Source organism: Carcharhinus amblyrhynchos, chromosome 8 (assembly GCF_965287045.1).
Source record: "Carcharhinus amblyrhynchos chromosome 8, sCarAmb.v2.hapA, whole genome shotgun sequence".
Lineage (NCBI taxonomy): Eukaryota > Metazoa > Chordata > Chondrichthyes > Carcharhiniformes > Carcharhinidae > Carcharhinus > Carcharhinus amblyrhynchos.
The window spans coordinates 92,917,705-92,932,702 of record NC_137331.1 but is presented as its reverse complement, the minus strand read 5'-3'; the positions used below and the strand labels follow the sequence as shown (position 1 = coordinate 92,932,702).

Genomic DNA, 14,998 nt, shown 5'->3' with positions numbered 1-14,998 from the left:
TGAGATATTCATGACAATGGTGCTTCTCTTCAGTGTGAAGAGTATTGCAGTGATAATGTAAGATTGCCAATAAATTTCCAAGTTAGGACAGTGTGTGACTTGGAGGAGAATTTAAAAGTGATGGTGTTTCCTTGATCTTGCAGCTTTTGTCATTTTAGACAGGAGATGTCAAAGGGGAAAGGAGTACTGTTGAAGTTAGATAATGCAAGTTCTGCAGTGCAGCTGTAATCTAGGGTGACTGTTGTTCTCACGATCCTGTTGTTTTTGTCATCCTTGATGCTAGATGCCATGCTGCCACTTTAAGCTTGGTGAGTTACTGCAGTGCATCCTGTAGTTTGTACGTGCTGCAACCACAGTGCACCAATAGTGGTAGGGATACGTACGGAGTTCAGTAGTAAGGGCAGTTATGGAACAATTGGCTCTGCTTGGATGGTGTTAAACTTTTTAAGAGTCATTGTGGATATGCTCCTGCTTTAAGCCTTGTAGATAATGGTGAGGCTTTGAACGGCAGGAGTTAGGCCATTCATCACATAGTACCCAGATTCTGCACTGCTCGTAACTGTGACTGGTTTAGTTCAGCTTCTGATCAACAGTGACCAGAACCAAAATGTTGACAGTGGATCATTTAGTGATGCTGGTACCTTAAAGCTCAATGAGAGGTTATTGTGCTCTCATTTATGAGAGAAGACTAGCTGGCACTTGACTGGCATGAGTTTTAGCTACTACTCGTCAACACTGAGTTAGGTGTTGTCTAGGACCTGCTGTAGGCCAACGTGGGCTGCTTATATTGTTTAATATAGTTAAACGTGGAAGTCAATGTGAAGTTTGATCTGACCCTGGGCAAGTTCGGCTAAAATTATTCTCATTTAAGAAAGATAACAAAAAAAATGAAGACTAAACTAATGATGAAAAGGGTTTTAAGGTTTTGATGAAGACCTTGAAGGGAGACGGGTAGAATTCCAATGTATGGGGCTTCAGCAGCTGAACTTTCTACCTCTTCCTGCACCTCCCTTCCCCTCATTCCCCAGCTACCTCATTGGTAGATTAGGGGAAGGAGGAAGTGTGCACTTGAGGTCTAAGTCAGAAGAGTCTATTGGAGCATAGAGCTGGAGAATGTTCGAATGGAATGAAGGATTTATAAATGGGGAGAATAATTTTGGTAGATGGAGAACTGGTGAATACAACAGTAGAAACAACAGGAAAATGGGACTTTGTGCAGGACGAGATACGTGGGAGTTGAGTTTGGATGTGACTGGTGCAATAAAGACATGGATAAGATTTTCATGGTAATTTTAAGACAGTGCTTCAGTGTTAGATGTAAATGGTCACAGTCACAGTGTGGGTCATCAGTGGAGTATTTGTAGTTTAAAACAAAAGCGTAGCCCATCATATTGAATGTCAACAAGAAAGATAAACCAAGAAGGGCAGGCCTGATGAGATATCACCTCATTTTCTATATGGACATTGCAGGGAGGCATTTTTAAAGTGTAATAACCCAGGAAGCCCAACTGGAAAGGAACATAGTTTATTACAGAATGCAAAGTAAAACCACTACCGTAATATACACACACTAGTCCCTGCCTGGGACTACAGTTCAGCAGGCCCAGTCGTGGGCCTGCCTTACAAAAGGCTCAGGTAATGAATTCCAGCTGGGCAGGCCACTGCCTGTTACCAGGGAAAATCATATACAATGAGCCCCACAGGGATGTCAGTCAGTGATTCCCCATGGACTTTGTGATGGTTATCACAGAAGGATACTCTATTTGATTAAAAACAGGAAGTTATACTACGATGGTCAAAACTTTAGTTAGGTCCCATTTGGAATGTTGTGAGGAGTTCTGGTTGCCACATTACCAGAAGGATGTGAATGCTTTGGAAAGGGTGCAAAGAACGTTTATCAGGATATTGCCTGGTCTGGAGGGTTTTAGGTATGAGGAGAGGTTCAGTAAACTCGGCTTGTTTTCACTGGAAAGATGGAAGCTGATGGGCGACCTGATAGAGTCATAGATACAGTGGATAGTCAGAGGCCTTTTCTCGACTACAAGAGAGCAGAAGTTTAGAATGAAATTTAGTAAGTTTAGGGGAGATGTGCGGGGAAAGTTTTTTACACAGTGTGTGATGAGTGCCTGGAATGTATTGTCAGTGGAAGTGGTGGAAGCAGGCACATTAGCAATGTCTAAGGCGTACCTTGATAGACACATGAACGGGAGGTGAACAGTGGGATAGAAACCATGTATCAGCGCAGGCTTGGTGGGCCAAAGGGCCTGTTCCTGTACGGTATTATTCTTCATTCTTTGTTCCTTTGTTCTTTTATCCATCTTCGGATAGCTTCCAATGAGTTGGGGCCTATATTTTAAAACTTTTGTTTCCTTTTTCTATTCTCTCTGTTCCCTGTCTCCTGAAGGCATTTGTTACAATACAGTGCCACGGGTCTCCTGCAACCCCTCTAAATCCTCGACAAAAATTATCCTTCATTTTGTCCATTGCTAATTGGAAATATATAGAAGTTACAACACAGAAACAGGCCATTTTGGTCAACCAGTCTGTATCAGTGTTTACCTTCCTTATAAACAAACTTTCCTAATTATATTTACCTGTCCTCTGTTGGCAGACCCCATAATCTCCTTTTGCTTCATGGGCCAATCCAATCTAATCTTACTTTCTTGACATAGGCTGGAATTTTACTGCCATACCCGCTCCGAGGCTTGCACAACAGCATTCCCCATTGGCCTTGGGCGGGATTTTACAAACCTCACCTGAGCGAGGTGGTAAAGTCCCGGCAATTGTTTCTGCATTAACTCTCTTTCTTTCTCTTTCCTTTCTCTCTTCTTTCATTTTATTTACTGTTATCAGCCCATACTTTAGTTCCTGGCTTTTCGCTAAATTCAGTAAATGTTAAAATGAAAAGTGCATTGTTGAGGGGGAAAAGCAGCATCAAAGTTACGTGAATTTTAAAATTTGTTCTTGAAACATGGATGACTTCAGTAAAGCTGGAGTTAATTGCTTGTTTGCTTATTGCCCTGAAGAGGTGGTGATGGAAATGTTGGAAACGTTTTATGAGGTTACTTTAAAGGTCATTATGTGTCAACTGCATTGGTGCTATTGCTGTGTAGACCCAAACCAGCTAAGGGCACCAGGCTGCCTTTCGTGAAGGATATGAGTGATCCTGCTGGGTTTTTACAACAATCTGACAGATTTCTAGTGCCATTTCAGAAATTATCAGGTTTATTGAGCTCAATGGATTTCAGATGACTGTCCAGTTGAACTTCTGGTCAATACAAATGTCTAGATGCTGAAGGTGGGTTGTTCGGAAATGACAATGCTTTTCAATAAAAGAGGTGGTTAGGCTCACTCTTGTTGGAGACAGTCATGACCTAAAATTTCTGTGGCATGTGTCTCTGGTGAGGAAATCAGTCTGTTTGATTGATGTGCGTCTATATTGTATATTGGGCAATCTGATGTCAGTAACATCCTGCACTTGGGCAATAACTGCAAACGTGCAAAGTGTTTACTGCACTTAAAGGTACAAGATGTCTCCACAAAAACCACATTTTCAAAGTCAGGCTGCTGACTAGCCTTTTTGAGTGTACAAAGGTTGAATTACATCAAAGGAAATCTGCCGTCATAGCGCGGCTAATTAGTCATCTCATCATAATCCCTCCCAGCTCCTACCCTGGACAGAAGGAAAGAGAAAGGATCCTCATTGTCAAGTTACTGCCTGAATCCTGGTTGGGGGAGGGGCACAGGAAAGGGACATTTGCAGATGACAAAAGTTCATCGAAACCTGTCAGAACCATGTGTCAAAAGAAGGGCTGTACTCTTCTGTAACTGATAAAGCTGCCTTTTTTCTCCTCCAGTCTTTTGCTTCTCACTGATCTTGTTCCTTTGCTCCCTGATTTAACTGTTCAGTTTTTAATGTTCTGCAGGGGGTATTTCCCCCAGTCGCTTGTTGGAAATATATTTTGATTAGCATTCTGCCAGCGTGACATCAAATGGCTGTCAAGTTTCATGACTGTTAGGGATGATTTGCTGAAATTGATCTGACTATCGTTCCCCAACACACAGGCACTTAGCCCCACTTCCGGCAATCACCAAAGTTCTTCCTCTTCTCCCTCTTTTTCTGTTTCCCCTTCTTTCTTTTCCAGCATTATCAGTTTTTCCTTTTTCTTGGATGCTGGTTCGATACACAGTAAAGTTCTCGGTGCAATGTCCCACCAATCGTTTATTTCTATGTCAGATATTGTACAGTTAGACGCACAATAAAGCTCACTCTCCATTATTTCATCAAACCCTTTCAGGGCATTAGATGCGTTGGGGTCGAGTTTCCACTTGTTTCTGTCAGTTATGAGTACAAACTTGGTGGAACCAGCCCAGCCAGAGCAGAAGATTAGGGGAATTTCAATGCAAGTGAATTTTACCTAAAACAATTTTCACTCACCTTTTCTGTAATTGTCGATGCTGATTGCCTGAGTTAGACTCTGCCCACAAAACAGGTCATATTTGTGGCATTCCACTAATGGTACTGGTTCCTGAAGGCTCACTATCTTAGATGAACAGGCACTGGCAGGCACTTTTCTTTCCCATCAGAAAATGTTCATCAGGAATCCTTAAAAGTTTATTTATTAGTCTCACAAGTAGGCTTACATTCACAATGAAGTGAAGTTACTGTGAAAAAAATCACCTAGTCGCCACACTCCGGCGCCTGTTTGGGTACACTGAGGGAGAATTTAGCGTGACCAATTCACCTAACCCACACATCTTTGGACAGTGGGGAGAAACTGGAGCACCCAGAGGAAATACACGCAGACATGGGAAGAATATGCAAACTCCAGCAGATAGTGACCCAAGTCGGGAATCGAATCCGGGTCCCTGGTGCTATGAGGCAGCAGTACTAACCACTGTGTCACGTGCCACTGTAATGAATCTAGCTAATGTACAACTATAGAACTATTAAATGAACAGAAACCTCATGGTATATTGTGAAGCCAGGCTAGACCTAACAATATTCTATTTTTGGTATTAATGTGAAGATAGGATTTTTCATTCTAGGTATGGTTCTACTGACAACGTAGGGAGATTTTGTCAAAACAAACTTTCTTTAACAGCACAGTTTAACTATAACAAATGAATTAGCTTAATCTTTAACAACTGCACAATACAAGACAAGATACAATTCTTAACTGTAACCTATCAATATTAGTTCCACTCAACAATATTTCACTTATAGATTCACACGCCTATTTAAAATTGAAAATTACTTAGCAAAATGGAGGCATACTTGCTTTGACTTAGGTTAACATTCTTGAAGCTTTCAGAAAGCCCCTGGGAAGAGTGAAAGAAAAACAGAAAGACACTTTTTTCTTGCACCAGCTCCCCTGGATTTTAAAATGAAAATGAAACTTTCCTGCAAGCTTAGTTCTTCCCATTAGCCACGTGATTCCACATACCTGGTCTGAAATCCCAGGAGAACTTAAATAAACAAAAGGATCTAGACGGTAAAACTTTACGTTGAATGCAAACTGGCACAAACCACTTCAGATTTGCTTTTTAATTTCCTTCGCTGAATCCAACCAATTCTTTTGATTTTCAGAGTCATGAAAATGTCAAACTGAAGTAATGTTTTTTCCAAGAATGTTGAGCTGCTCACAGACTTTGTCACAGAGAAACCGTCCTTTCCACACTTTCTCAAATTTGCATGTGTGTGTCCTGGGCCATCCAGAAGGGGTCATTTTATCCCTGTCTTGTTAACTGGCCTTATTCATCTGTCAGGTAGTCCAACTCTTCCTTCTGTTGCAAAATGGTACACTAAGTCTTTCCAGAGTCTCCAATTTTTAGCTTCAGTTTACATTTCTTTTCCTGTATCCCCGGTTTGCACTATTAGATTTTCAATTACAATACAATCCTCAATTCTGAAATGGTTAGGTAGCCTTCTTACATATTCTTCTCTCCCCCAGGAAACTACCTTGAGGAAGTAACCTGGACAATCTCGGATTGTGAAAGTAAAAGTATATATTTCTGTTCCAATGTAGTTTATTAACTCCTTTATTTGTTCTGGATCTTCATCATTATTTTCTTCATATCCTTTGGTGAAGTTATTTAGCAGTTTGACTTCTTTGGTGTCAGGAATTATTATATTTATTGTTTTAGCGATCATTGTGGCAGCCATGCTGTTGTAGAAACCATCATGGATGAACTTGAACATCAGCTATGAACAGTACTGTTTCACTGGGTGTCCATGTCTGTGCAAGCTGTATAGATTCATTATCTCAGCAGTTAATTTGGAATGTATAGTTTCATCAAACAGTCTTACTTCAGATCGTTGTCATTTTCTTTTGTCTATGGTAGGACAATGCTTCTGCTCCTGAATCTCCATCTTGAGATTACGCATGACTGCTGGCTGACTGATATTTTTCTTCTCATAGATGACAAGCTACTGTCGACAGTCCTGCAGTTTATGCTCAGTTAATTTTAACAACCTCAGGAACAGGCTTCAAATCAATCAACTTTTCTTGCAACTGTCTCTGCACCTGCTCACTTTCCTTATTCTCACAATCATCCAGTGACTGGTTCTCCTCTCCCTGCACTAATTTCACATGAACTCATTTGCCTCCATTCATGGTGTCGAAATTTGCTGATGACACCAAGATTGGTGGAACGGCAAATTGCGCGGAGGGTGTGGAGAGTCTGCAGAAGGATTTAGATAGGCTGGGCGAATGGGCCAGGAACTGGCAAATGGAATTTAATGTTGGCAAGTGCAAGGTGGTCCACTTTGGTAGGAATAATGGTAGGAAGGATTATTACTTACGTGGCGAAAAACTGCAGCAGGCGACAGCGCAGAGGGACCTCGGGGTCCTTGTGCATGAGTCGCAAAAACCCAGCTTGCAGATGCAGCAGGTGGTCAGGAAGGCAAATGGGGGGATGCTGGCCTTCATAGCGAGGGGGATTGAATATAAAAGTAGGGAGGTCTTGCTGTGGCTGTATAGGGCATTGGTGAGGCCGCAGCTGGAGTACTGTGTGCAGTTTTGGGCGCCGTACTTACGCAAGGATATTTTGGCCTTGGAGGGAGTGCAGAGGAGGTTTACTAGGCTGATGCCGGAGTTGAGGGGGTTGAGCTATGAGGAGAGGCTGAATAAACTAGGCTTGTACTCATTAGAGTTTAGAAGAATGAGGGGAGATTTCATTGAGACATATAAGATGACGAATGGGATGGATAGGATAGAGGTGGAGAGACTCTTCCCGCTCAGAAAGGACAGTAGGACTAGGGGGCACAGCCTCAAGATAAAGGGGGGGCGGTTTAGAACGGAGTTGAGGAAGAACTTCTTCACTCAAAGGGTGGTGAATTTCTGGAATTCTCTGCCCGTTGAAGTGGTGGAGGCTACCTCGCTAAATATTTTTAAGACGCGGGTTGATGGGTTTTTGATAAGAGAGGGGATTAAGGGTTATGGGGAGAGGGCAGGAATGTGGAACTGAGACACGACAGATCAGCCATGATCTTATTGAATGGCGGGGCAGGCTCGAAGGGCTAGATGGCCTACTCCTGCTCCTATTTCTTATGTTCTTATGTCTTCATTAACTGGGATGTGTAAGTATCCATCGCCCCTTTGGAATATTTGATCGAGACTTTCAACTGCTTCATCTCAGACTGAGCAGTGTCAGCTTCTCTTTCTGAACCTGTGTCAATTTGATTAAGTGGAGTAAGTCTATACGGGTGTTGCTTAATTGGAACAGCATTTTCTCCATCTACATTTTGCACAATTCCTTTAGTATTTCCCAGTTTATTCCCACATATCGTTCTATGAGACTGTATTAATTCTTTCAGGTCATTTTGCTTTTCTTCCACGAGGTAACTCAATAATAATTCAGAGGAATCAACAAGGTAGCAGGCCATCTTAGACTGTATGTTGTGCAATGAGAAAGGACTAGTTGGCAATCTAGTTTTGAGAGAACCCTTGGTGACAAGTGACCATAATATGGTTGAATTCTTTGTCAAGGTAGTTAATGATGTAGTTGATCTGAGACTAGGGTCTTGAATCTCAATAAAGGTAACTGTGATGGCATGAGGCATAAAGTAGCCATGATGGACTGGGAAATATTACTGAAAGGAAAGACAGTAGGCAAACAACGGCAGGCATTTAAAGAGCAAATAGGTGTGCTCCAGAAGTTGTTTATTCCTGTTTGGCGCAAGAATGTGAAGTGAATTGTGACCAAACCACGGCTTACAAGGGAAATTAGAGATAGCATCAGATGCAAGGAAAATTGGCAAGAAAATGCAATAGGCCTGAGGATTGGGAGCAGTTTAAAATTTAACGAAGGAGGACCAAGGATGAAGGGAAAAATGGAGTATGAAAGTGAGCTAGTGGAAATATAAAAATTGACTGTCAGTGTTTCTATAGGTATGTAAAAAGAAAAGGATTGACAAAAATGAAAGTAGGCCCCTTACAGTCAGAAACGGAAGAATCCATAACAGGGAATAAAGAAATGGCCAAGGAATTAAATTTGTACTTTGCTTCAGTCTTCACGAAGCAAGACATGAATAATGTGCCAGAAGTTCTGAGAAAAAACAAGTTTTAGTGAGGACCTGAAGGAAATCAGCATTAGAAGAGAAATGATTTTGGGGTAATTGATGGGATTGAAGGTGAATAAATCTCCAGGTACTTATAATCTTCATCCCAGATTATGTATGGAAGTGGCTCTGGAAATAGTAGATATATTGGTAGTTATTTTCCAAAACTCTTTGGATTCTGGACTGATTCCTACAGATTGAAGGGTATCTAATTTAAATTATTCAAAAGGTAGAGAAAAAACGGGGAACTGTATACCAGTGAGCCTGATGTTGGTACTGGGGAAGTAGCTGGGGTCCGTTATCAAGGATTTCATAACTCAGCATTTGGAAGACAGTGATATAAGCAGACAAAGTCAGAATGGATTTATAAAAGGGAAATCATGCTTGATGAATCTATTGGAATTCTTTGAGGATTTATCTAGTAGAATTGACCAAGGAGAACCAATGGATGTCGTTTCATAGAAATCCTACAGTACAGAAGGAGGCCATTTGGCCTATTGAGTGTGCATCAACCACAATCCCCGCCAGGTCCTACTCCCGTATCCTTACATATTTACCCGCTAATCTACGCATCTCACAAATCTGAGGAGCAGTTTTTAGCATGGTCAATCAATCTAACCCACACATCTTTGGACTGTGGGAGAAAACTGGAGCACCCGGAGGAAACCCATGCAGACTCAAGGAGAACGTGCAAACTCCACACGGACAGTGGCCCAAGCTGGGAATCGAACCCAGGTCCCTGGAGCTGTGAAGTAGCAGTGCTAACCACTGTGCTACTGTGCTACCTAGTTTATGTAGACTTTCAGAAGGCTTCCAACAAGGTCTCACATAACAGACTACTATGTAAAGTTAAAGCACAATGGGATTGCAGACAATGTCTTGAGATGGATAAAAAGCTGGTTAGCAGATAGGATAGCATAAATGGTTCTTTTTCTCATTGGCAGTCAGCGACAAGTGGAGTTCCACAGGGATTTTTGCTAGGGCCCCCAACTGTTCACATTATATATAAATGATTTGGCAAATAGTATCCTGGCCTTCATAGCGAGAGATTTAAGTATCGGGATGTTTTACTGCAATTGTATAAGGTGTTGGTGAGGTCACACCTCAGGTATTATCTGCAGTTTTTGTGTTGTTATCTGAGGAAGGAAGTCCTTGCTACAGAGGGAGTACAGTGAAGGTTTACAGGCTGATTCCTAGGATGGCAGGTCTGTCATATGAGGAAAGACTAAGTCAATTAGAATTACATTCACTGGAGTTTAGAAGAGTGAGAGGGGATCTCATAGAAACTTATAAAATTCTAACAGGGTTAGACAGGGTAGATTCAAAAAGAATGTTCCTGATGGTAGGGGAGTCCAGAACTAGGTGTCACAGTTTGAGGATAAGGGGTAAGCCTTTTAGAACAGAGGTGAGGAGAAATTTTTTCACCCAGAAGGTGGTGAATATGTGGAATTCACTACCGCAGAAAGTAGTTGAAGCCAAAACATTTTCTGATTTCAAGAAGAAATTAGATGTAGCTCTTGGGGCTGAAGGGATCAAGGGATATTCAAAAACCAAACCATGATTTATGAACAAATTCAAAATCATCTGCCATTTTTGCTGCTAATCTCACAATTTTAACCTTTTGTTGTTCCACCATTTGAAGTTCATGTTTCCTTTTTAGTTCCTGAAGTTCAGAAGATCTCTTTTGCTTTTTCCATTGTGATTGCTAATCTCTTTCTTTTTCAACTGCAGTTATTCCTCTCTCCCTTTCTTTCTTGTGCTTTTAATTCTAATTCAAGCTACTTAATTCTTTTTCCTGTTGCATCTATTTCATTTGTAAATGAACATTAGTCAATTCCAATGATTCATACAGTGCTTCTGGCAATTTTAAATGCTCAGCTATTGCTGAAATGATCTCTGCCTTCCTCAACCTTTCAAGTATGGTCAACTTCAGCTAGTTTGCCAAATCCAGAAGCTTTGTTTTAATCACTTTCTGTAAACCACTCCAGGTGACTTCTACACCCAGGAAATCTTTAGCCACTGAAAGAGCCATTTTTCCTCAAGCCACTCACTGCTGTCCCTAGGGGTGGCATGGTGGAACAGTGGTTAGTATTGCTGCCTCACAGCACCAGGGATCCAAGTTCAATTCCCGGCTTGGGTGACTGGCGTTGTGAAGTTTGCACATTCCCCCCGTGTCTGCATGGGTTTCCTCCCACAGTCCAAAAGACATGCTGGTTAGATGCGTTGGCCGTGCTAAATTCTCCTTCAGTGTACCGAACCGGTGCCGGAATGTGGTGACTAGAGGATTTTCACAGTAACTTCTTTGAAGTGTTAATGTAAGCCTACTTGTGACTAATAAATAATAAACTTTAAAATATATATATATTTAAACTAACCAAATGCAATGACTGAAAAAACTACCAATACCTCAACACCCACTCTCTTGTAGCTTTTCATTCTGGAAAAGAGCCCCCAATTTTTGTTCAGATACCAGATCAGAAACCCCAATATGCGATGAACCCAGACTAGACCTCAACAATTTTCTATTTTTGGCATTAATTTGAAGATAGAAGTTTCATTCCACTGACAAACTAAGGAGCTTTTATCATAACAAACTTTATTTAACAATACAGTTTAACTATTACAAATGAACTAGCTCAATTTATAGCAATTGAACAACACTTAAACATGACAAGATGGCTTGAAGGGCTAGATGGCCTACTCCTGCTCCTATTTCTTGTGTTCTTAAGATGCATTTCAAACTGCTAATCTATTACTATTAGTTCCAATCAAGCAATATTTCTCTGATAAACTTAAATCCCTCTTTAAAATTAGTTAGAAAAACCTAGGCATACTTTCTTTGAATTAATCCAGATATAAATCATCTGAAATCCTTGATAGATTGCAATCCGTAATTCATTCATATCTCTGTAAGCCTATCCTGAATGTGTAGTAATCAGACCAATTTTCTCTTACACAGAAATTTAGAAAATATTGAAGCAAAAGTCACTCCGGCCTTTATCCCAGAGGTTGTTAATCTGCTGGCTGTGTGCACTTCTGAGGTAAGTCTTTATTCCTTCCTGTGACTTAAATTGGGCAACATAAATCTCTTGATTTATTTCACTTCCGCTTCTTCCTGGAGAACGTTCAGTGACATTTCTCCCAAAATCAAAAACATTCCAAAAGGAAGGTCATACTTCACCAATCTTATTGAATCTTTTAAAGAAATAACAGGGTAGAAAAGGGTAATGTCGTGTATGTAATATATTTGTATTTTCAAAAGGCCTTCGATAAGATGCTGCGTTTTACTCACTCATGACTAATATTGGAACACCTAGAGTCTAGGGACAAATTAATAAATGGATAGCAAGCTGGCTGCAAAAAGAAACCAAGAGTTAGGAGTTAAAAGTTAAATAGCCATTGTTCATACAGAACTTGAGTATTGCTGAATTTAAAGAGACATATTTCCTAAACTTTTTGTCCTGTACCCATCAGGATAGATCACAAGATTACTAACAGTCAAGGGAACAACAGTTTATCCTGCATAAGAAGACAGTGCCGATTGGTTTGCAAGTGGATTCTTGACTTGCAGAGGCATTGCCACGCAGAATGCAGTAGGGAACTGTTAATTGCCAAGCTTTTGTTCAAATTCAAATCAGGCAGGTTGACTCTCATTGGCCAACACATTGACAAGAGGAATTAGATGTGATGATGCAACTGGGCAACACTTGCTAAACAATCCTGAATTTACTAAGAATTTCACTGAAAACCAATTTAAGCTTATAAATCAGGTTTGCAGTGTGGCTCACTGACACGTTAGAAGCCACAAGTATTCAGACATAAGACCCTTTCCCTTGCATCTTTGCTTTAGAGACAGCCACTCCCTGGTTTATTCCCCATAGCAATATCTTGCCTGGTTTGAATTTGCACAATAGCTTGGAATCCATGCTGCTTTCTCCATGGCAACACCTCACTAATCAGAATCCACATGACAACCAATCAACACTCTCTTCTTATGCAGAATGATATGTTGTTCCCTTTATTAAAATACTCTTTATTGTTGGTAATCTTATGATCAGACCTGATGAACGGAAGATGAAAAGCGAAGACAGCATGTCTCTTTTTTCAGCAGTACGTAAGTCAAAAGTTGGTTAGCTAATTTGGCAAAGAGTAAAAAGCAGTGTTGCACAAAGATCCACTGTTGTTCATAATTTCGACTGGGAATTGGAAGTAGGATCTGAAAATTTGCTGATAACCCCAAATTCAGGGGTATAGTTAATAAAGAGGAAGACTGCAGCAAAATACAGGAAGACATTAATAAACTTGAACAATGGACAGGCAATTGGAATATGAGATTTTGTAAAGAGATATGTGCATATTTCATTGGAAGATTAACTATTTATGTGTGCTCTGCCCAAAGGCAAGTCCTTAGCATATTTGTCTGTTGGTGTTTTGTCCTGAGCTGCTTTTCTTGATGATTATTGTCAGTGATAGTTTATCATTTCCTTCCATGCCCAGGGACAGGACAAGGAGGCAGGTCCCTGGTCTACCACCTCCAGGACCAAACCTGTGCTGTTGGCATTCTTCTGAGCCACATACAAGCCATCTAGCCAACTGGGAATAGAATTAAAAGCAGAAAATTTATATTAAACTTGTTTACAACCTTGGTTAAAGCATAGATGGAGAATTGTGCACAATTCTGGTCTCCATATTACAATGATATAGAGGCACTGGAAAAGATGCACATAGGATTCACTAGAATGGTGACACAGCTGAAGTTATGTTTGACAGGAAAGATTGAGTATTCTCTTCCCTTTTCTCCAGTGATCTGATGACGATTTTTAAGATTATGAAAGGGTTTGAAACAATACACACAGAGACGATGGGGGTAATTCTCTGCCAGGAGATTCGAGCAGAAGCCATTTTGCTGGCTCCCCGCTGGGCGTCAGAGCCTCCGCGAATCTCTGGCAGCCGAATTTCTGGCGCTGTCAGCTCCACGCCTTAAATCGGCGTGGAGCTGCATACATTATGGTAATACTTACTTGAATTTATTTTAAGTCCCATTTGCAGCTCCGGGTTTGAAGTTTCTGGGCCTGCTAGTGTCTTGCCACCACCCCCACTCCCCTCCCCCACCCCCCACCCACCATTAGGAGTGGTTCACTCCACTGGGGTTTATTAGAGCCCCCCCAATTGCAGGGAGCTGGCGACCCGACCCCAGTGGAGTGATGGGGGGGGCAACCAAGGCCTCCAGAGGGTCAGCGGCTGAATGGGTTGAGCCCCCTTGGGCATTGCCAACTTGGAAGTGCCAGCCTAGCCCCCCGGCACTGCCCAAGGGGCAAAGAGCCAATGTCCGGGGGCACCTTAGCACTGCCTAGAGAACATTATGCAATGCCATGGGGGCAGGGCACAATGGGGCAGGGCATAATGGGGTGGGATATCTGGGGGAGGGGTGATCAGTAAGGATGGGGGGGTCCAACTCCCACTCTGCAGTGGGGATTGGTGACGGAGGGATGGTGGCCAGCGATCGGGGCTGGGCATTGCGTTGGGGTGGATCGGCCTGTCAGAGGTCAGGGCTGATTTCAGGGGTTGGTCAGGGCAGCCGGTTTGATGCGGGGGGCGGTGGGGGGGGGGGGGGGAGGGGAGGGGAGCGTGGTGGAATCGGAAGATCGGAGCTGCCGGAGGCAGGGGAGATTGGGGCGGGTCATGAACGGAGGGGAGAGGTTGAGGCTGGCTCGGACATGTTTGTGGGGCCAGCGATCAGGCCATTGGGAGGGTCAGGGGGCAGTAATGCAGGGTCACGGGGCTGGCCAGCGATCGAGGTGGCCAATGATTGGGAGGCTGGTAGTGCAGGGCCACTGCTCATGTGTTGATCTTAGCACTGACAGATAGGTGCATACGCAGTGGGCCACTCAGCGCTCTGCTGGCAGCCTCTCCAGCGGGAATAGGCCCTGCCCACAGATTTTTAGTGTGATTCCAGGTGGTCCAGTTTCCTCTCACTGTCTGAAAGATGTGCAGGTTAGGTGCATTGACCCGAACAGGGGCCAAAATGTGACTACGAGGGGAAGTAACTTCATTGCGGTATTAATAAGCCTTACTTCTGATTAATAAATAAATAAACTTTATTAATTTTTCATGCACTGTGCAGTGCACAGAGTGTGGAAAATTCATTTTGAAATCCACACTTTAAAAACCAGCAGGATTTGCTCCAGTTTTTACGTGAATTCAACATTTAGAAATTTTTGGGGAGAATTCCACCCAATATTTTCACTTAAGGCAAGACCAGAATTAGAGACTAAGGGCTGAATTTTCTGTTTCTTCCTCTAAGTGCTGGACAAGGCTAGAAAATCGTTGTGCAGCATGCCAGCTGTACTGCCAGCTGTTCTTGCCATATTGTCCAGTGAATGCAGCCCCAAAAGCCCAGTCTATAAATATAAGATCATCATTAAGAAACCTAAT

General features: G+C 42.1%; 1 protein-coding gene across 1 annotated transcript in view; it reads left to right on the top strand.

Moving 5' to 3' along the window:
- nbeal2 (neurobeachin-like 2) overlaps positions 1-14,998 on the top strand; it is a 227,477-nt gene that overhangs the window by 83,022 nt on the left and 129,457 nt on the right. The window contains exon 4 of the mRNA XM_080194499.1: positions 11,523-11,604. Coding sequence (XP_080050625.1) covers positions 11,523-11,604 — 82 coding nt within the window. The remainder of the gene's footprint in view (positions 1-11,522; positions 11,605-14,998) is intronic.